Raw genomic sequence first — 23,707 nt, 5'->3', positions numbered from 1 at the left:
AACGAAAGACAAATAAGAAGAGATCAATACTGGGTGTTGAGAAAGACAGCAATTTTAGCAGTGCAACTTACTACTAGTTCCAAGGGCCGTCTCCTTGGAAACAAGTTCAGAAAGCATGTCCTACAGGTCAAGTTGCAATAAAAACACACATTAAGATTAAAAGAACTAAAAATATGTAATGAACTTTCAGCCTCTATCAATAAAAGACGTTCATTAAAACGATGGAGCACAGTAAAATATGTTGACAGGACAACGCGTTTCAGAAGGTAGCCAAAGGACACTGCTGGTGTTGAACAGACCTCAGCATCCCCACCCACAGCAAAAACTCCCATAATCTAGCTTTTCCTGCCAAGACTCCAAACACTTGGCTAAGTCACTGGTTCCCACACTCTTTCGGGCCCTGAGCAGGGTGCTGGTGTCTCTTCTGCATCTGCACTTGCCACGTCAGACCTCCTGGCTATTTTTCACACTTACAAGTGAAAGGTTTCATTGTATTTGGGAGCCCAGTTGTTGCTCTTTGACTTGGTTGTGAACTTCCTCTTCTTGTCGCTCTGATGGGGCCCAATCATGGTGATTTCCACAAATGGACGGAACATGCCGGACGTTTGCCACTTCAGGTCGTTGGCTGCCACAACTGGAAAAGAGAGTCACAACCTGTTTTACAGTAAATACTCATTTGTTCTCAGTGCTCTGGACACCTTTCCGCTCTGCTCTGCTCTCAGTGTCTTGTTGCATAGGACAAAGTCCAACTCAAAGCACATGTGGGCAGGACTTTTTTGCAACACAAAGATATGCCTTTTTGCTCTAGGTTAAGTTCTGTAAAGGGAATTTAATGTTTCGGACAGCACTCAGTTTTTGCCATATGCATAGTCAAGAAGTTGGTCAAAAAAAGACCCCCCAAACCAGTATTCATGCAGCTCCGGGCGGACTGACCTGCCAGTTCAGTGCTTAACTCTACATCATGTGTGGGATGAGGGAAAAAAAAAAAAAGGGGACATTTTGGGGACCTCTATAAAGGTCTCTGTTGAAAAGGAAAATGAGACTGCAGGTAAGGCAAAAAAAGCCCATAAGCTGTGGGTGGTTCCAGAGCCCAGAATTATTAGCTCTTTAATTCTCATTCTCTCAGGTCACTGCAGGGAGCAGAATGAAGCACAGAAAACAGCTCTGAAAATCAGCTTTCATGCTGTGGTGTAGATTTAGCCAAGAGAAGAGAGGCCTGAAGAGCTGTTTGTATATATCTTTAGAGGAAATTAAAGTAGTTAAATATGCTGTCTTTGAGTAAAAGAGATGGAGGAAGAGGAAGCCTGAGATGAATCACTGCTTTAGTTATTTTCAGAGCAGCTCTTCAGAGACCAACGTGGCCTTCGGGATGGGGAAGAGGAGCATCTGAACTCTCGCTGGCTCTGCAATCTCTTGGTTTACACTGTGCAATTTCACAACACGGCCCTGTCACGCTGCCCTGCTCTCTGCAGCACAGGCTGAACTGTGCCGCCTGGTGAGAGCCATCAGCCGGTTTTTGTTTACTTTGTGTACCACTGCCAATAAACAACAGGACTGTACATCGCCGTGTCACTGTCTGGACTGGACGAGCTCGTTAGCTGTTTCTCTACGTGTTCCTGATGCAAAACAGAGGGAACAATTCTGGATTCGCGCCCCATGAGCTAACACACAAATACCAGGACTGCCAACTGGAGGTTTGCCTCAACACAGCCCCAGAGCCTGAGCAGTGATGCGTGCTTTGCCGTACCTTTCACCGTGACCTTGTGTTCACCAGTCCCTGGGTGGGTGTACAGGTCGATCTGTATGGACACTTCGCCCACAGGATCGTCCACACCAGAGCCTGTTAGAAGAAAAATCGACACCCCCCCCATGCACACACGAGTTATTGTTTATTGGCACCCATCTTTAGTTTATGGCCCCAGCAAGACAACAGTGTTTCCACAGTACACCTTCCATAGCCAGCTTTTCAGTCAACATCCATAACGTAACATCAATGCAAAATAACATCAGGCTTGCATGCCCAACACGCATAAACACTAACTTTTCTTTTTTTTTTTTTTTTTACACTGCCACCGTAAAGTTCGCATCCCGTTGAGAATACTGGGAAGAATTTTAAAAGAATTTAAGAGATCTAAAACTTGACGATGGATTCTCACAGACAGCAAGGATTTTCCAGAGATTCCTGCCAAGCTATAGTGTGCACATGCAGGCATTCCAGTGGTAGGCATCGGCATTCCTGTCTGTGCAGGGAAGAAGGGAGGACAAAAACAAAAAAAAGAAACAACACACACACACACAAAAAATCCCACACCAAAAAAAACCCAAACCAAACCAACAAACAAAAAACCACGAAAAACATCAAACAAAAAACAAAACCAAAAAAACCCCACCACACCGGAGATGAATTTTGGGAACCAAAAGAAAAACCACAAAGATGTTAATGATTTGCACTGAGCCATAGTGTAGTCTCACCCTCCAAGAAGCTTTTTCCACGTTGTACATCAGATAAAAGTTGTCATCCTGACTGCCTATCTGCTTCCCTCCAGAGGATAATGAGAAGCCCTTCACTGTTGTGCACCAAAAATGATGAGAGAGAAGCACTCACGACTGGCATACTTATTTCCCTTTATCAATTAGCCAGGGAGAAAACAAGATGTAGCTTCACAGAGGAAAAGACAACGTGTTGTAACAGAGGCAGATGAACTTTACAATTCGAGTATTAAGATGTTTTCAACTTTTAAACTTTTAATCATAATTATTATGCAATATGTGGAAATGACATTTTTCTGGGTAGGAAAGTCAAGATGTCATGTAAATTATAGAAAAAGACTCCTTTGCAAAATGAAAATGAAGTCTTTGATAAGATAGCGAGAGATTGACTTCCTTTTGATAACTGTCTGATCTCAGGTTGACAATTACCAATGATGTTGCAACTGGGATACTTACAGGGTAATTGGGTACCTATGAACAGCAGTTATTTTGTCAATTTTGGGGCTAAGGCACAGGACTAAGTGAAAGAATTGGTGTGTTTGAAATTCAAGATAAAGAGCTTGAAGGTATCATTAGACAAACATTTTGATTAAATAGATCTAACATGTCAGCTTTCACAAGAACAGTCTGCAGGCAGCAAAACCACACATTTAACATTTAAAAACCAAGAGGCTGAGAGCTAATCTGTGCAATCTCTGAAGAGAATTACATGGCACAGAACCGTAGGCAGTGAAAGTCACATTAATATACAAGTAAAAGTATCTGAGCAAACATAACAGAACCTCAAATTATAATCTTAGGGTAGAATCTCATTCTTGACCTGAGTACAATAAACAGCCCCTAGGCTGTAACATTCGTACATGATCTTGAATGTACTGTTTTCTCCCCACTTAGAAGGGCAGTGTGCCTTCTTTTCTGTATATGAGCACAGAGTTTTAAAATTGGTAGGCTTAATTATTGACCTGACACACCTGAGAGTGTGGATACCTCACTTACACTGGTGGCATTTTCCGTAGGAACAGACAAGTTTACCAGCAGTACGTAACTACTTTATCAAGCCACATCAGTGAAAACATCAGCTGCCAAACACTCAGGTCTTCATTTTACTGATCTTTAGTGCCATTAATAGGTTTTAAAGGAGACACTGATGCTTCAGAGGAATGACAGCAGAACCATCTCATCACCTTTAAGGGAGACAAAATTTAGATATATTCTATCTTCATTCTTGTCTTTTCATACAAAAATATTCTATTAAGTTAAATGTTCAGAAACAAAAAAACCACTTTGTAGATGGCCAGTGAAAAATATTCTGATCATGTACAACTGTATATATGCACATACTTGCACATTTAGCGACAAGCAGATTTAAATTGTGACATGGAAGTCTCATTGGTATTGCGATACTGGAAGGTGAAACTGCAGAACTGAGCTTGTGCAACGTTTTACAGATGTATTTCACCTAAGATAACAAAAAGACTTTGTACAGCAGAAAATAAATTGAGATACGAAACAGAACAAGACTTAATTTTTTAGGGCTCTCCAGAGCACCCAGACTTTTAGCTACTCCCCTTCAAGCCAGATGTTTCAAGCTCGGCCATGACCTTGAATGCATATCAGACATAACCAGGTATTACAATAGCCCATCTCAGCAGACCATACGCATGCAAGTCTAGGACTTAAAACAGCCATACATAGCCCATGGTAAAGGGTTGGGGAACAAGTCCGTAGCATCTCTCAAGAAACAGTCCATTTTTGAGACAGCTTTCACATCCCGTGAATCAATCTCAAGGCTGGGGACAGGCTCTCAGGCAGGGGACAGACTTCTACACCACACAACCCGTGGCTCCGTTTGCGGGATGCAAGCATTTGGTGGGAGCTCACTTCTACAGGGAGCTACGGGGAACAGGTCTCTGGAAAAGGTTTCTGAGCATGGGCAAGATGACTTCAAAAGCAAGGCAGTTGGCTAATGTTGTTATGGTAACAACATTAGTCTTGAACATACCCTTATCAGGAAGAACATCCTCATTAGCGGTAAACCTAATACCTTTCCCATCATGCACTGAGACATGAATTCAAAAGGCAAGAAGCAAGCAGGATAAAGAGAGAAGAGTGTGAATTACAATCCAATTAGCGGTGTCACTTAAATAAATACAAGACAAATATTCTAGCTCTTAATAAACAAAAATATCCTCTCAGATCTTCTGCACCAGCACAGGCTTTGGAGAGCAAGGCTGTCTGAAAGTAAAGGGTTGTCTGGGTTAAAACAAAACAGAATTTGTGCTGGCATAACTAAACTGCAAGCCCTGATCCAACTTCATGGAGCAAACATTTAATAGCAGAGTGCTATAGAAGCCTGCTCAGTAAGGAAATGAGTACAATAGATACCTCGCAAACTGGAAGATGCAACCATTGAGCAGCAAAGTAAGAGAGGCAAACAGCCAGCATTTAAATAGCTGTGCATGCAGCTGCTTCCTCCTGTAGCGTTGTGGGAAGCTTGACTTATGCAAAGGGAAACATCAGTCAGAGCACCCTGGTAGCAGATGTCAGCTGTAAATACCAGTGTTGTCCCTCCTGTCCCTCCAATGCATGTGCAGATCTCCAGACCAATCAACCAACGAGGGCTACTGAGAAGTGTATGCAAGCAATACCCTTTTCTAGCCCCAATCTCAAGACCAAGTCAAGCCTTTCTCAGACATATTCCATCATTGATCCTACAGATATTAGGTGGCATGGGTCCAGCCTTTTGTTCCCAAAACAGGGTCCAAAACTCTCAAAACTACTAATGTAGAAGATGCTGATTTGGACCAGCTCAGTGGCCCACCATGTCCAATACCTGTCTCCTAAAGCAGCTCAGATGAGCCACAAATAAATGTCATCAGTCAGCTGTGAGATACGGATAATGAGTGCATGTTATGTCCTAAAACTAGAGCTTAAATATTTCTAAACTTTAAAAAAACAAAACCACTCAACACACACACTTCTGTGGCAACTCCATATATCCTGCTCCTCTCAGATCACGTTCAATTCTCTTTGTGTATCTGCAAAACACTCAGACTCAGTGGAGTTTTACAATCAAACCCTCAGTGGACTCTGACAATCCAATCATGCATTGCATGAAGCTGCTTCCTCATATCAGCTTTGAATTTACCACTTTGCAACTTCAACGGAGCATTTTCTTCCTCTAATTTTAAACACTCCTGACTGTAGCATGGAGTGTAGAACAGCAGTGTCACACACATCTTTATATCTTGGCTCATCACAACAACTTAATAGCATCCACATAAAAAAAAATAGATCCAGTTCATATTTTGGATGTATAATGGGAAACTGTTGGGGATATATAATGGGAAACATTTGCCATTCAACAGCAAAGATTGAAAACACACTGTACACACAAGTTCCCAATTAAAAAGTGTTTGTATGACTAACAGCAACAGCCAAATCCCCGGAGTCCCTTGCGGATGCAGAAGACTTTGACCTGTCTGGCCACTGGATGTCATCGTTGCTCTGCTGGGACACAGCAATAGGACCACGCTCTCAAATGCACGTACTCTTTTGTTAACGCTGTGTATTTTATAACGCAGTATATTTCAACCTAAGCAAGAATATATCATGCTACTAAAGGCACAGATGATTCAGTCCCCCAAAACTACACTCAACTTTTCAGTTTAAAACTTTAAAACCAAACCTTGTTCTGCTCAATAATTCTTGGTACTTTCTGCACTGCTTGGAGAATCTCAGTATTAAGCCGTCTCATTTGCGCAAGAAGGAAAAGTGTGTTAGCTAGGGAGTGCTTTTACCTTGATTTCAGGGCTCGGTGTGACAATATGCTGATGGAGTTGAGACTGACCGATTCACTCAGACTGTGAATACAGTCTGAGGGACCGGCCAGCTCTCATAGGGCTTGAAAGGATTAAAGGAAAAAGGTGGCAGAAAGAGGCTCCACTGAGTTGTATGACTTTTGCTGCTTAGATGCAGCAGCCCAATGCCAAAGGCTTGTATTTAAAGAGCCTGAAAACTTAAAACATCAGTTTCAGGTTTGATCTAACCTCTAATAGCATCTGTCCCCTCTCTCTGAGATTAGTGAGATACTCAGTCAGTAAGTGAAGCTCCCTGACTATAGACCAAATTGTTCTGTACAACAATCTGGAGATGTTTGCATGAAATCAATGAAAGACAGAGACAATTAACTATTTATCCCTTCCAAATCAATGAAACAGCATCGCTATCGTGCGTTGCCGAGAGAGATCCAGTGACACATCCCAGCAGCTTACTAATATGTTGCGGTGATTTGAAATCATCTAGCTCACACATACTCTGTTACTGGCTGCAGACAAAACAGTGCTTTTGTTACTGTCCTACAAGATCTTTCCCTTTACAGGCTCTCGTCACACTGCTGTCAATCAGCCTTAGGCTTGCACGGGCTGCTGGCAGCTGGCCGGTGACACAGGCACTGACTCGTTTCTGCGTGGTGTCTTGCTGAAATGGCCTCTCTCATCACCGTGTAAGTTTCAGTACAATAACTTCAAGTTTCACTCCTTTTAAGACAACTACCTGTTTTAATTCATGAAACGTGACTGTTGAATGAGGATTGCAGAAAAAAAAAAAAGAGAGAGACCACAAACACCTCAGGACTTATGTTCCACATATTTTTGCTCTCTTGAAATGTAGCTTTTGAGTGGGAAATAACCTCCTTTCTCTCCTTCGCAGTTTCAAAAGCCTCAACTGTCACATTTCCAGAAATGTTACTGCCAAAAGCATTCTACAAGCTGGCAGTACAAGACAGAGCAATTACCAACCGAGCAGATAGCTCCATTCAACTTTGCCAACAACACAAAAGAGTCTTACCCTGAGCGGTCTGAGTCTGGACAAAGGTTTTTATGAGAGTGTCTGTGGTCTGAGTGTAGAGAGAAAGAGCATATCGAAGCGATTGCAGGTCTGGACTCTTCTCCAAGAAGGTTTTCTTCAGACCATTTCCACCAGCATGGAAATATTGCTAAGAGTGAAAAAAAAAAAAGGAGGAAAAATACTGAGGAAGAATTGCAACCAGCAACCAACATTTATGGGCTATTGTGTGTGTAGATCGGAAAGAGCTGGAAAAATTAACAAAATAGCTTCTGTACCAGAAATCCAGCTCTTAGACCAACTGGCACCAAACTGCTCATGACTCTCCTCTTCCAAAGCACTTAAATATAAATACGCTGGCTCCCAGCACATGCCAGTCACCTGAGGCTATTTGGGTTTACACAGACATGGCAGTATCACTCAGTGCCTTTAACGTTGTAACAGCAGTGACAGACTCCTACTATCTCCTGAACTGGGACAGGCACTATCCTCCCAAATACTATTCCTGCGGTGCATTAGTAAAAGGGTGACCAACAGGTTGAGGGAGGTTGTCCTTCCTGCCCTACTCTGCCCTGGTGAGGCCACATCTGGAGCTCTGCGTCCAGTTCTGGGCTCCCCAGTTCAAGAAGCATATGGGATTACTGGAGAGAGTCCAGCAGGGAGCTATGAAGATGATTTAGGGGTCTGGAGCATGGTTTAGGGGTCTGGAGCGTCTTTCTTATGAGGAGAGTCTGAGAGAGCTGGATCTGTTCAGCCTCAAGAAGAGAAGGCTGAGAGGGGATCTCATCAATGCTGATAAATATCTGAAGGGTGGGCATCAAGAGGATGGACCAGACTCTTTTCAGTGGTGCCCAACAACAGGATGAGGGGCAATGGGCACAGACTGAAACACAGGAGGTTCCTTCTGAATATGTGGAGAAAGTCCTTTACTCTGAGGATGTCAGAGCCCTGGACCAGGCTGCCCAGAGAGGTTGTGGAGTCTCCTTCTCTGGAGACATTCAAAACCTGCCTGGACACCTTCCTGTGTGATCTGCTCTGGTGAACCTGCTTTAGCAGGTGGGTTGGACTAGATGACCTCCAGAGGTCACTTCCAACCCCAACCATTCTGTGATTCTGTGATTATTTGGGGATGGAGCAAGGGGATGAAGGAGACAGAAAAAGAATCACTTACTTTGATAGTATCCAGTGCCAGATCCAAAACAGCACACTGCTTTGGAGTGAGACTCCTAGTTTCTTCTCTCACCATATGATCCTGCAAACAACCATTATATTTGACGTAAGTAAGCTGTCAGAGATTAAAGGAAAGGGAGTCCCCAGTATCACCTCTTTCTCTGGATTCATGCTGTGTCAATATGGCCACAGCACTTATTCAGCTGTCTAAGGAATGCTTAATGGAGTCTCTCAGAGTCACTTATTACAGCTTAACTTAAAAATAAGCCCACTGTCTCTGTTTCTTGCAGGCACAGAAGAGAGAAATAGGAAAGGAACTGGACAGAAGTAAGTGACAATTTAAAATCTCAGTTTGTCTCTCAGAAAACCCAAACAGGATTCACAGGAGTCTGGTTGCAACCCCTGTCATTCTCGAGCAGCCACAACAAAGCTCTTAAAACACTACCTAAAACAAAGAATTCTGAGAAGCAGATATTGGGCAAAGTTGTTAGATGTAGGTTTGTTGTTGTTTTTTCTTCCATCTGCAAAGGTCCCTAATTGATCATATTGTTGTTGTAGAGGAAGAAAAACAAACAAACAAGCAACATTTTCTAGGAAATACCTTTGCTAAAAGAAGTCGTTCCCATTAAGATCCACCATCTTTAATAGCAAAGAACCAGGATACCCTTGGGAATGGATTCCCTTTCCTGCATGGGAATGTATCCCTGTTAGACTCCTGCTTGACTACAAGGATGTATCATCCCTTCCTATTGCACTAAGCTCTTTCTCTCTGATGCTTAATCTTGGTCTCAGGGAAAACAAAACCCAGATCCTAACTGTTTGAGCTGCTGGAGGGTCAGGCCAGCTGGCTGCAGCCTGGATGCTGAAGCGTTCATGAAACAGACACAGGTAAATCAGGCAAAAGCTACTTATCCCTACTTTAAACATGGCATAGCCTCTGATGAGAGATACTTTCCAGGAGATGTTCACTAAATTGTCTTTGAGTAAAGCATGCCTAATGTGCAGCATCATGTGTGCATTTCATGCTTAAAAGCCCACTGGCTATGACACAGCCTGGTGATTCCGTGGAGGAGTCACCATTCCAGGAAGCGTTTAAAAGATGTATAGATGATGCTCTCAGGTACATGGTTTAGTGCTAGATTTAGGTTATGGTCAGACTCAATGATCTTCCAAACAAAACAATCCTATGATTCACATTGTCTGGTGCTGTTCCCACGCATTATCCACCACCATCCATCTCCTGCCTGATGGAGACAGGGCTCACTGCAGTCTAGGCGCAGTGCCAGGGGTTTGCCACGCTCCCCACAGACACCGAGATAGCACCTTTGCACAGTGCTGCACTGAACTGTGCAGAAGATGCCTCTCCAGTCAGCAGTACCTCTGACAAGGCCATACTGTGTTTTCTTGAGCACTAGAGAGATGCCTCAAGTTGCCTCTTTCCCACATGCGCGCTGCTCCTGGTCTGCAAAGCAACATGCAGCGGCACAGCACCCTGTAAGCTGCAAAGCATCTTCTGCTGCGACGAGCTGTCCTTAGGGGAGCAATAGCTCTCCTCCCTCTTCTTCATGAGTAATTCAGTTGAAGATCATGTGGCATCACACTTCAGTACACAGAGGGTAAAACATTCTTTCTCTGTCTGACAGTCAGATTAAGTGCACAATCAGCCAGAGCCCAAGGCCATGTCCACGGGAGAGGCCAATTTAGTCAGGGTAGCTGTGTCACCAAGGCAGAGTGACTTTCGTGTCTGTTGAAATGATTTCTTAGGTCTGACTGCCAGATTCTCCACACTGTGACAGAAACCAGGTGGTCAGGATTTTTCTCTTAAACTCGTAAAGGCTCATTTAGCCTGTTCTGAGCGGTCACTCCGCTGGTGTCCATGCAGAACACCGCATCACTGCTTTCTAAGAGAGTATCCCGGTGCCATTTACTTCAACACTTTCTGTAAAAATAACCCAGTGACTGGACTCATAATGCTTGCACCTACACACAGAGGAGCCCACGACTGTCATTCCCCTGCACACCTGCCTTCTGCAAATCCCACACTGTTCCTATACAGGACTGCACAGAGTGCTACTGTGCACCTCCCAGATTGCCAGCCAGCAGCAAGTCACAAATATTTACATCAAGTAATTATGCAACTTCAAGTAGAAGAAGTTAAAAAAAAAAAGAAAATCTTTTCCTGGTCTCTCATACTCATCCTTGTATTCTCCACAGGTTATCCTTGGGGGAGCACAAGGGAGAGGAGGCAGCTGCTCCCTGCTCCAGCTGCTGGCTATTAAGCAAAAAGGGAAGAGTTTGGTAATAAATGGAAGGCAGGTATGTGGCACCAGGGTGCCAGTTTTACGGTTGGTTTTCTGAGCATTATGAAATACACTGTGAAATTGACTTGTCATCAGGATGAGAGCCTGTGCTTGTCAGGTCTGTCAGTCTCAGTTTTCAGCTGAGTTATCTGATTCACTAGGGCTCTGTTCCCCCTGTTCTATTTAAGACAAAGCCTAAAATCCATCCCATAATTTTCCCAGGCTTTTAGTGGAACTGCAAAACACACAGAAGAGGTGATCTGAAGAGGCATTTGCTCATGCCTTCCCTATTAGCTTCTACGTGCCCGCAAAAACAAAAGGACAAAAAAAAAAAAAAAAACCAACATCCATGATGCTTACATAGACCCAAGCAATTTACACTCTTGTAGCATCTTTACTCTTCCGGAAATTTTTGGATGCAGTGTTGATTCACACCATCTGTCTGAACAAAAGGTCTTCAGAATTCGGGTGGCAGAGCGCTTTCACACTTTTGTACAGTTCTCTTGCCGCATATAGAATCCTGTGTACCTGTGCTGCTGTGTCCTATATGTGCATATGCAAATAAAACCTCGAACACACACCCAGGTTTGCCTGATTTACATGATTACACGCATCTCTAAAAATGCAGTCCAGAGTTACCGAAGTTAAGGTTTAGAGTAACTGAACTGAAGACAGGCTGCTGCTGAGGGTCTTCATCTCACCAGTGCAAATGGAAACAGGCAAAGCTTCCAGCTCATTCCCGGCAAAAAGCACATTATACATATATATTAGGGAATTCCAGTAATGAGAAAATATGGAAGATGTAGAAGATAACAGCGAGTGCCACTGACTATGCTTGAAAACACAAGCAAGCCACAGGAACTCGCAGGTCTCTGTGCACAGACTTGTCCCTCCGGCCTGGGAGGAGAAATGGAGTAAATTCAGAGCTCTCCCCCTTTGACACCAGGAGGGCACATAGATGGCAGGCATGTCCTCTCTTCCTCCAAGTGCTGGGATACAGCTGTTGTTTTTGAAAGGGGAAGGGGATGTCACAGGAAAAGGGAGTGACATTTGGAGGCTGTGGTCCAGCTCTCACCCTCCCAGGCTGGATACAAAGCTCCTCTCTCCCCATTTCTCCCATGAAGTGGCACGGAATGTTGTAATTGCGGGGCACAGTGGAGGTATCGCAACCCCTGGGAGCCACCAGGTCACCAGGGAGGACAGCCTGGCTGTGGGAGTGCAAGGGGCCATCCCCCAGCACAAGTGACAGCTACTACACTGGGGAACCGCAGCTGAGGGTTTATGTTATGTCACTGTTAACTGCTATGCAACAGCCTCAAAATGTGGCTGGAGAAAAGTGTGTGCATCTAATCACACACCTGCATGTCTAGATCACTTAGTAGGATTGCTAAAATGTGTCTGCTCGCCAAGGGAAACTAGATTGGACATGAGCCGGCAATGTGCGCTCACAGCCCAGAAGGCAAATAATATCTTGGGCTGCATCACAAGGAGCGTGGGCAGCAGTTTGAGGGAGGTGATTCCGCCCCTCTGCTCCGCTCTGGTGAGACCCCACCTGCAGTCCTGCGTCCAGCTCTGGGGCCCTCAGCACAGGACAGACACGGACCTGTTGGAGAGGGACAGAGGAGCCACAGAAATGATCCGAGGGCTGGAACAGCTCTGCTGGGAGGACAGGCTGAGAGAGTTGGGGCTGTTCAGCCTGGAGAAGAGAAGGCTCCGGGGAAACTTACTGCGATCATTCAGTACCTAAAAGGGGCCTATAAGAAAGATGGGGACAGACTTCTCAGCAGGGCCTGTTGTAATAGAACAAGGAGTGATGGTTTTAAACTAAAAGAGGGGCGATTCAGGTTAGACGTGAAGAAATTTTTTACAGTGAGGGTGGTAAAATACTGGCCCAGGTTGCCCAGAGAGGTGGTCGATGCCCCATCCCTGGAGACATCCTGGGCCAGGCTGGACGGGGCTCTGAGCAACCTGATCTGGGTGAAGATGTCCCTGCTCATGGCAGGGGGGTTGGACTAGATGACCTTTGAAGGTCCCCTCCAACCCAAACTATTCTATGACAGATAATAGTACCAAGACAGCTGTAATAAGTGCTCAATACAAAAGGAAGAAATAATGAGAAAAGATGAATGCATTTTGAAATTGCACTAATCACTTAGAAGAATGCTCTCTGCTGTGGGAAGATTTCCCTGATCACGCTCTGAGAAAGAGTTCACATTCAGCTCCATCTTCCATCCAGTGCAATTGGTGCCCCGTGATACTTCAGATTTAGACCTTCTCTTGCACAGTATCTGTTTTGTAGCACACGTCAAACCACAGCACAGTACAAGTTGAACGTTGTAAGGCATCACTATTTTCATACCATTCCCGTCATGACCAGCGAATTAATGCTTGATTGGCTTATGATGAGGCGGCGTGCACTTAGTAATGCTCATGTCATGCACTGTCACGTCATGCACTGTCAAAACACATCAACATTGCCTTCATGCTAAATGCCAGCTTGCCTGTAAAGAGAGCCCACGCAGAAGGAATTTACAGACACAGGCTTTCTTCCATAAGCAAGTTATTTTTGTAACAGTTCATATAATTCATGAATAGCTAGCACAATCATCTTTCCTACCGAATCTCATTATCAGGATCACATAAGGGACTCCCTTTAATAGATGGGGGTAAAGAGGAAATGGCCAGATATTGAGATCTCTACTTTTTTCATTTTAAATTGATATACCAAACCGATCACTGTATATACAGAAGAGAAAAACTACTTTGGTGATTAAACCCACAGTAAAATTTAACAGTTAATTTAAACACAATACTAATGTTAGCAGAATGCATTTAAAAGCACATTTGATGCATTTAAAAGCATTTCTCTACAATTGCATTCAGCGACACACCACTGGAAGCACAAGACATGCTATGTGCTACTACACTTCTGTGCTTACACACATGGACATGCTTACACACAAGCCATGCAGAACAATACCTTCAACTTTGACAAGTGTCCCAGTTCCTTAGCAGCACTGAAAATCAACTGTGTGCCCTATGATTGCAAGAGGTTAGAAAAGAAAGGAGGTGGGGGGAAAAGATTATAAACAAGCTTTGCATGTTTTTCCTTCAAGCAAGTCAGTTTGCAGATAAAACTTTACATAACCACCCCAGGGTCAGCCACAATAACTCGACTCCTTGCCAGTCTATTACCCAGTATAAAACCTGGCATTTCCGTAGATACCACTTCAAGAGCTATTTCAGAGCACAAATATTCTGCTAGCTGGTTCACCCTTGATTACAGCAGCCACCCATTTAAACAAAGGGATTGCAGAGTGTGGGGGTGAAGGCAGTGCGCTGGCTTGGTCTCCAAGTGCTCCTTTAGATTTCAAGTCTAAATACTCATGAAGACACCATAATATTGGCCAAAGCAAAAGATAACACAGCTGATGACAAGCTCTCTATACAAGTAGGGTCCAATCAGCAGGGTGGGGGTAAGCATACACCAGATAAGAAAGAAAACTGGATCTGAGCAGTTTTTGTGTGAGAGATTGGTAAACAAAGTCCAGTGACTACTACAGCATCACATTTACATGTCAAAAGCTCGGCAAATGGCTCTTCTTCCCCCACTGTGGTTTACTGAGGCTGTATGACCAATAAAGTAACAAAAAGAGAAGACAAATCCCAGTGATGGGAAGTTTTGCTTCAAGTCGCTTACACTCTAGTATAATGCATTTTTACATACTTTCTCTGCAGTGGTTACAACAAAGATATTTTTCCTTTTCCCCACCACAGCATTTGTCTGTTGTGTAATATTACTTTTGTCTGGGGACTTAAGTCCGAAATTTAATGAGAAAGCCAAAAGCAACCAAGACAATTCTCCAGTCTTTTCTCCTAGAGATGCTTTACAGGGTGTGGTGGAATTTATTTTCTTCCACTTTGCTTCTTTTTATTCATCTAATTTTGCCTTTTTCTTTAGAAAAGTCACAACTGCCTATTACTCCACTCGGAATAAAACCCCAGTCTATTGTAATTCTGGCTATGAATTGGGCATCTATCATACCACGAAACTTTGCCCTCCACTTCAGCCCTTACGAACTAGTCAGATTTGGGCTTTACGGCCAAGACAAAGCTATGGGTGACTCTTCTTCCCTATCTAAACCTCCCCTCTATTACATGTCTCAAAAATGTCTTAGGTATGTCAGGAGAGCTGCCCTCTCAAAGATGATCTTTGTCTCTCCTTTATTGTAATTGATCATTAGGAGCTTTCTCATCTTAACAGTTGTTCACCCTCCCACACCTGCCATGACCACTCCCCAGCCCGAAACCCTTTGAACTGTAATGAAGCAAGGTGTAAAACCAGAATTATCAGGTCGCCCTTTGCTCCTGCATATGCCACTCAGTTTGTTTTCTTTGCTGCCTTCTTTGATATGTGTTTATTTCTTGCCTTTTAAGTCAGTACTCTGTGGAGCAGGAACTACCTTATACAGGTACTTGCAGAGAAGACTCTTAACATCAGCCTCACTCATAGGCTCCCCTCAACAACAAAAAAGTGTCTTTATATCTGTTGCTAGAGGTAGCAGGTACCCTTTTACAGAAGGAAACAGTTTACAGCTGTAACACTGGAAAGACTGAGACCCACTTTAGGGACACTGGACACCCCCACTTTGCCCATTACAAGAGCAGTCCAGAAGAGAATTTTCAGATGAGATACTTTTTCTTTAGGTTTGGCAGCTTCGGAAATGTGTTCAAGCCGAAAGACTCTACCCTGAAATCACAGACAACCTCTTGATTTGCTCTATCCGTAACCATCACCTAACCCTCACTGCTCCTCAGCCTTTTATGTTTGTTGAATACAAATCAATACAGAATGAACATTATTGACCTTGTAGCTAAACAGAAGCTCTTGATAATTGATTAAATTCACAACTCTTGGAGGGGGAAAGAAGCGCAAGCAAGGGCAACGCATCCATAAAAGAAAGTTTCTGACATAAGACTGGAAGCTTCACTTGCTGCCAATATCCCATGAGTAGTGTTAGAGTACAACTCTGACTGGAAGAGTACAAAATTCTCTGTATTTCCACAGAGAGAGACTGAACATGACTGCGCACCAGAAGCAACAAAGAGATTTCACTGTGGGCCACATCAAATAATCCACCAAGGGACACAGCTTCAGCCAGCGCTCGGGTACCCAGCAGATGTGCCAGTTGTTCTGTATGATTGGTCATAAAGTTTGTTTGGCTAAAGAGTCTTAAAAAGGTTTACATGCCTGTTGACCAAGCAGAAAAAACAAAACAAAACACATTTTTATAATCTTAATTTTAAAAAAAATTCAGTAAGCAGTCTCAAAACACACTAACATTAACATTTCTTGATCCAGTATTTTCAGCCTTCATTGGACACTTTTTAAAAAAAATACATACATTTGAGCAACAACACTAACTGATCTAGGCACGTAGTCTTTCTGCCACAGGCTTCTAAAGAGGGCAGGTCAGTAACACTGAGCAATACCCAGTGGCTTGATACGCTTCAAGCAACAAAGCCGCTCAGATAACTGCTCCTCAGTTCTTGTCCACTAAGAAAATCCTCATCAATCAGTGCCAGTCTCTGTCAATGTGTCTGCAAGGAGAAGCTATTTCACTGTTACGCTGAGTTTGTCATCAATGCTGGTAACATCTAATGAAAATCTGGGCAGCTCCTTCCTCTGCCAAATGGCATTCTTGTAAACAAGATGCTGTAACTCCTCAGAAAAGTTATTATTCATGCAAAACATATCATACAGCCCTACAGATAGCAGTTATTCCAGGTGCACCTCTGGGGAATGAAAACAACTGAACTCAAATATCAGGTAGTTTTGAGAAAAGCCACCCACAATGGATCTGATTAAAACGTCAAGGATGGAAGATGAGGAAATATTAAGTCCTTACTATGAATAGTTTCTGCCTAGCTCTGTGGCAAACATAGATGGAAAGAAGACAGACCTCAGTGCTGGTTTTCCTAGTTCCCTTCATGAAATTAGTTTTACCTTCCTACATTTTTTTGGAAACATGAAAGACATCTATAGTCCATAACACAAATATTTTAAATTCCTTTTAAATTCCTTGTTAATGGTATGACTGCTTTCTTCCCCCTCAGTAAAAGGATCATCAGCTGACTCAAGTCTAATTGCTAGAAGCCAACAGAAATGCACTGATTTATATGCCAAGAGGTTCAAACCCTCACAGCTTAACTGTCCTATCGCTCGGTTGACAAAGTTAGGAAACAAAAGCCTACCGCAAGTCTTTTGAATTCCAGTCCTTTTTTGGAAAGCGTATTATTACTCAGGCTTATTTTTCTGAGACATACCAGTGCAAGGAAGCTTTATCTGGTATTGTACATTCCTTTGCTTTTTTTTTTCATTTCTACATTCAATGAGATCTGATCATTTATTAGCAGCATTTAAGTTCATTTTTAAAACTTTATCATCAGGAAATGTTTGGTACCACTCATTGAAAATTAGCCTATTTTTTGGTTGTTGTGGTGTATTAAACAGTAAGAAAATAATCTTAAAGTTGAGGATGAAAAAGGGAAAACAATTTCCTTTCATTACAGAGATCTGGGCATATGTGCATTTCACAGACCATCACTTCATTCAAGGCTAAGGAAGCTTTTTCTCCTCATCGCAGTGGCAGCCTTGGACTTCTTCGCTCCTGGCTAGCACAAGGGAGAGGATTCATTTAAACTAACACAAGTTAAGAAAGGTTTCAGAAAACCTCTTAAAGCCACACACTCTTCCACCACGGGACAGCTCCCGGAGTGGTGCTGCTGGCGGATGACCCTGATGAACAGCCAGTTTGCAAGTCACGTGTAAAACCTGTCTGCAGCTTGAAGAACATTTTTTTTTTTCTTATCCTGGACCATGTTCTCATTTAGTGAAGAGAAATAAGACTAGTACGAAAAAAAGCACAGTAGGAGCAAGCACAAATAGAGCCTCACATGAATGGCTGCATCATTCCTTGTGAAATAAAGAAGAGGCTCCAGAGTGTGTAAATTAAGCAGCTCTTCATTGACCTGACTAGTCACCAATGGCATGATATAGTTTCATCCTAGGCAGTGAGGGAGAAAGAAATGTATAACTAATCTATTAATATTCCCAAGCATTGTGCACTGAACCCCAAGATAAGGACTCCCAGAGAGTTGTGTTTGCATATCCACTCATCCAAGACAAGACAGTGTTTAATTAAATGTTGATCATCACTTAAAACTAGTGAGGTGTGCACTGCTTGGTGAGTTACCGGAGATCATGTTGCTAATAATCTCACAGCCCATGAGCAGTCAGTGCTCAGAGCGACAGAAGACAGTTGCCTGAAAGGCATTAAGGCAGTTCAGGCCGTCGGGGGCTGTAAAACAGCCCTGTCACCATTGCATCCTTCATGGACTTCCCTTCTCACCCAGTCCCACCCTACACAAAATCTTCCAGAAGCAGCAGGGAACTGAAGCGCAGAGCTCAGGCTTTCTTCCCTGTGTGATACAGGCTTAGCCAATTTCAGTGGAACAGATCCGTTTCGAGAATAACAGGCATTAAAGCACTGTGCAGTGACAAGGTCATGCAAGCAACAAATGAGAAACACCACAGCCAGTCGAGAACCTTCTACACGGGTATGCTTTCCATGACCAACATCAAAACCACTTCTGCACCTCTAGCAAGTTCACAGAGAGAAAATATTCCATAAAATGGATTCTTTTCTACCATGCATAAGCCTCCTTTAAGGGCTTCAGAGAAATTTTAGGAGGGAAACCCTCATCCTGTGGTCCTTCAAACACGCAGAGGCTGCACTAGGGCTTTCTGTTGCTGCGGACAGGGAGGACAGTGAGTTACCGTACCTGGGCCTATTTCTGAGTCTGACGTGCCTTCTTTTAAGACAAAGCAAAATTAGATAAGAGGTGCATGGCACAGGAGAACAGCAATGGGGAAGCACTGCTTCTGCCCACACTGCCCGCCTTCAGTTTTGCCTTGCCTTGCCCTGCCATTTTTCACTGCTAGGATGGTGAACACCTGGTGGTGACAGGATAAATCACTATATCCCAGGGGAGAGCTGAAGCTGCTCTTTGCCTCTGTAGCCCATCTAGCCTCACCACAGGTTGACTCAAGGACTCCAGACAAGGCCATTTTAATCACTGCGTTGTTCACAACCACCTTTGAGACAACTGTCTCTTCCAGTTTGGACTAGTTCAGCGCCTCACTATGATACAACTGACTAGACAGCTGAAAATCGAGCTATGAAGATTTTGCACTGTCTCAGAAAACTGAAGGTGTGCTTCATTACACAAAAAGAGCTTCTCAATTTGAAACTGAAGTGATGGCAACAAGAAACTCTTTGTAAAAAAAACCTCAAAAGTGGTTTATAGCAACATCCTGCAGGTTGGAAGAACTGGCTGATCACAGTTACTGCCTTCATCATGATACAAGCACCGAATCACTCTTTTACTCCACCTTTAAAATTCACCAGCTGGCTAGTATAAATTTCAAACAGCTCTCCCCTCATTCTCTCTAAGGTCCTTGATCTCACTGATTCCATTCTGAGGGGTCATGTTAATGCTGCTCTTAGATGTTGATTTTAGCACCTGTCCCCAAAGACTTAGTTTTAATGCAATCCAACCAAGAGAAAGAAACTTGATGGTCTTAATTTTTTTTTTTTATCCTTTATAAATTAAAAAGACAAGCAGAAATGATTACTCCAAATCTGAGGTCGGAGTTAGCAGTCTTCACCAAATTTACGCCTCGTGCTAATTTTATGCTTAGTAGGTATGACGGCACACCGCATCTCAGCAGTTTTGTTTAAAGTCCACACCATCAAGGCCAGAGGCAAAGAGGCTTTCCCTCTCACAGCAAGAAACACCTAGTGGAAGATACGGGTTTGCCTCACTTCTCTAGACACTGCAACACAAGAAGTGTACTCAAAATATGTAGGCAACTGCTGAAGAGTGAAAACTGCTATTGTTCTACCCACTAATGGGAAAAAAAAAATCAGCATAAATTAGCCACAGACCACAAGTTTATTCAAACACAGAGATGAAAAGTAATTCTGGATCATCTCCAAATAATGAGGTTATAGCCCAAACTTCACACTGCCTCCAACTGAGTGTCAACTTCCCCAGCAGCTGTGTGTGTGTGATTAACATTTATCAGTTTCTGTGGTATCTCAAAACTGGGGAAGAGGTTCATTTTCCATTGTTAAAAACATCACTACATGCACAATGCACATTCATCCAGCACATCCACACAGCTGAACCATTATATAAAAAACTGCCTTCGAAGAAAAACTATCTGGATATGCTTTCAGCTTCCCAACATCAGAGACACAGAAACCATGGAGCCCATACTGATGTTAAAGCCTTCTGGGGAGTAAAATGGGGGGTGGTGTCATTAAAAAACAAGCCCAAATTAACTACATCTATACAGAGAAACACTTGACTAATAGATGAAAATAATTAGGCAACAGTGTTTACGGGTATTGATTTAATGCCATGAAGACAACACTAACTGCTCGATAATCCCACATACACAGCTGTCTTTGAAAGACTGCAAAACCCTAATCAATGAGATTTGATATACTTGATGGCAACTCCTTTTGGATCATGGATTTTGATTTTTTTTTTCTAGAATATGCTCTGTATCTTGCAACTCCTCTATAAATAGATCTGTTCTCTTACTTTACTAGGTTACAGACATATTTTTCCATCCTTGAGCAGGCTACACGCAGGTAAATTTACCTGGACAGATGACTCATTATTTCAAGGCGATTAATTACATAGGCAATGGCAACACCTTCTGCTATGAGTCAGGAAGGAGAAAATGTTTTACCGTATGGTCTGTAAGAGGAGGCAGCACAATCAGCTTCTCCATGGTATTCATTACCACCCTCCAGAGCTCCTTCAGCACCCGTTTCAACACTGTCTTTTCACACACAGTTGCAAACAGTGTCAGACTGCAGGGAGAGAGAGCAAGAACTGAATAAGTTCAAAGAATGCAATTTGCAGGGAAAAAGGAGATGTGTACGGCAGAACCAGTGCCCCATCCAAAGCAGTTTATTGTAACAATTGCTCTAAAGGTAAAAATCTTTCCTTTTCATAAAGTACAGTCTGTCTTCACCCTTGGAGTTCTAGCACTAAAGACATTCAGCCAAAATGGATTATTGACATTTCTGATCTCAGTCATTTCTATTTATTGACCTGTGGGTTACAGAAGGTATCACGAAGTTATGGTGGTTGGGAATAGACCAAATAAGAGCAGGTATTATTGAATTGGTTCCCTTTAAGAAGATGCTTCCTGATGTATCGGGTTTGCAGAGTATACAGGAAAAAATTGCAAACAAATATAGAATAATAGGCTTTAAACTTGAAGGGGTTATTATAATGATTTTTGTTGAATACCTAAATTAATACTTTCCAGGTGTTTATGCAGAAGTTGCTGCACAGCTTCTGATAGCTGCTGAAGTTTCTAAATCTTCCACCTCTGTAACCACGCCAAAGCATTTCTGGGCCTTTTCTGTATTTTGTAGCAATTGCATTCACCACCAACCACTTGCCACACATTTATTCCATTTTACATAAAGATGTTCTGCTTTATCTCCCTATTTATTCTCCCTTTATTACTGTAAAGGCCACCCAAAAGGCCAAAAAGGTTAGATTTTTATTTGAAATGATCATTGGATTTTGGCATTTACTGATCAGACTGGGAGAGCGACAAAACAGGAACTGTGCAGCCAGCAGCAGTGCACAGGTGATGGCTGATTCTACTACACTGTGTAACATCATCTTCCAGATTCCTCATCTTCCCACAGCTGGTTAGACAGTAAATGAACAAAACTCAACAGGGACAAGACTGATGAGTGTAGGATGTAGGAAGCACTGAAAATGACTCTCCTTCTGTAAAGGAGGAAAGAAAATAATCCAGGCTCAGATAATCATAAGCAAAATTACTTGCTCCACAGCTGGATGAAAAGCCTGTAGCATACTAAGTTCCCAGAGACACAAAGGAAGGTACCTTCTCAGGATTCGTGAAGGCATGCAATGGAAAATCTCAAATGAGGGGGCTCCTAGATGTAGTGATTGTCACTCACTACATGGTGACTCAAAGGAAAGACAGGACAATCAATACAAAGCCTAAGAAAAAACCCTATATTTTAAACCTGCAAAGCTTCACATCTCTTGCAGCATCTATTAGGAAAATTGCTGGACATCCCTTTCAAAATAAAGAACTGCTGTGCATCAACAAGAAGTTTAACTTCTACAATGATTAAAAACTATTTCTCTTTGTAGATCAAGGCTTAGCTGATGAGAATTACGCACAGTTAGCCACAAAAGTCCCTGTACAGCTGAATCATGCTGCACGGTGTCAATGGTAATAGTTAATTAAAGCAATGGATCAAGCTTACGTACCTCTCATAGCTCAGAAGCTTATTTCCCAGTCAGAACAGCACCAGATATGACTAGAATACACATGCTTAACATGACTGAGATACTGACTAGTATATGAATCAAGTAAGTATGGTTTTCAATACATTTGCTAATTGGATGCAGTATGATTTGTATAGGAAAAACCCCATAGTTAGTAAATTTAGAATGTCAGTATTTCTCACTACCTGATCAGCAGTGTGTTTTGCTGATTGCTGTAATTGCCACAGCGAGAATGAACAGAGTGTGCTCAGGCACTGAATGAAGGCTGAAGAGGTGATTCATGGCTTGAGAGAGGGGCAGATATGGGAAGAAAAGCCATTAATTCTTCCTGAGAATTCAGAGGCTGGACATCTCAAGAACCGTCCCCCATCCTGTTCTCAATCCAATACATTGTACGTGTAACTTATATTTGAACACTTGCTTACTTTCCATCCAGGAAATCCATCAATGGCCTCAGGACATTATCTGCATCTTGTGCGACTGTGTTTCTGGCATTAGCAGCAACATTTCCTGTTCCTTTCACTTGACACAGGATATCAGACATTTGCTTGACGCACTCATCAATACGAGTCTGAAAGCTGAACAGATAGGAGAGAGGCAAAACCAAGATTATCAGTGGCAGAGATCTCAACTCCAGTACATAAGGTAAAATATTGCAAGTCCATAAACCATGCACTCCATTACCCACCCTTCCTCTCTGAAATTTGCTGCTCATTTCCTTACTGTATTTGTTGCCAAGGGGCATGCTATCCAGTTCTTTATGCCCATCATCCACAGACAGCCTACCACCTCTGAACACAACACAATCACATTTGAGAGGAATCCATTCTGCTTGCAAAAATAGATTATCTTTTTCTGATTTCAAGAAGCACTGTTATGCTTAGCTCAAAGCACCCTGCTGTATCTTTGCTTTCTACACAGGATGTTATGCCACAAAGACTGGGACAGAGCATGGAGCAGTGGCACAGCGAATGCACAACTCTGAGCATCCAGGGGTCCACCGGTAGTGATGTGGTTGTGACCCAGCATAGCCCAGGTCTTTAAAACAACAGAGACAGTCTGAAGGCAGGCTGAAACCAGCCCACTGCCGTACAGTCCATGCTATATCAAAGCGTCAAAATGGGATGTGGGGCTCAGCTGCGAAACGAGCAGTGTCACTGTAACGAAGTGACATGCAAGCCATTAGAGCACGGTTACTGTTCCATCTCTTACTGCTAAGTGGAGGTTCAAAATGAAATAATACAATGGTTAAAAATGATTAATAGATCAGCAGAGCTGTCAACACATCAATTCAGTGAATAAAGGAAAATGCTTTGACATTTAAAAGAACAGTTACTAACAACAGGCATTACAAGTGACATTTAGCTATCCACTAATGGCACATAGGTTTGAAACCAGAAGAGAAGTCAGTGTTAGGAGCTAGGGTAAAGATTTAAGAGCAGGAGCACAAGTTTGGGAGTCAGCTTTATATCTGCATAAGT

General features: G+C 42.8%; 1 protein-coding gene across 3 annotated transcripts in view; it reads right to left on the bottom strand.

Moving 5' to 3' along the window:
• The window catches only part of UNC13B (unc-13 homolog B), a 222,371-nt gene that overhangs the window by 2,673 nt on the left and 195,991 nt on the right, over positions 1-23,707 (bottom strand). The window contains exons 32-39 of one of the 3 annotated variants that reach the window (XM_065657786.1): positions 22,652-22,804; positions 20,632-20,755; positions 13,786-13,842; positions 8,507-8,587; positions 7,339-7,486; positions 4,493-4,549; positions 1,748-1,840; positions 475-634 (exon numbers count right to left, since the gene is read on the bottom strand). In XM_065657786.1, the coding sequence (XP_065513858.1) occupies positions 475-634; positions 1,748-1,840; positions 4,493-4,549; positions 7,339-7,486; positions 8,507-8,587; positions 13,786-13,842; positions 20,632-20,755; positions 22,652-22,804 (873 nt within the window). The remainder of the gene's footprint in view (positions 1-474; positions 635-1,747; positions 1,841-4,492; positions 4,550-7,338; positions 7,487-8,506; positions 8,588-13,785; positions 13,843-20,631; positions 20,756-22,651; positions 22,805-23,707) is intronic. The other 2 variants (XM_065657787.1, XM_065657788.1) reach the window with 2 other exon arrangements.

This window comes from Caloenas nicobarica, chromosome Z, assembly GCF_036013445.1.
Source record: "Caloenas nicobarica isolate bCalNic1 chromosome Z, bCalNic1.hap1, whole genome shotgun sequence".
NCBI lineage: Eukaryota > Metazoa > Chordata > Aves > Columbiformes > Columbidae > Caloenas > Caloenas nicobarica.
The sequence above is the reverse complement of the archived record's forward strand: the minus strand, read 5'-3'. Positions and strand labels throughout refer to the sequence as shown.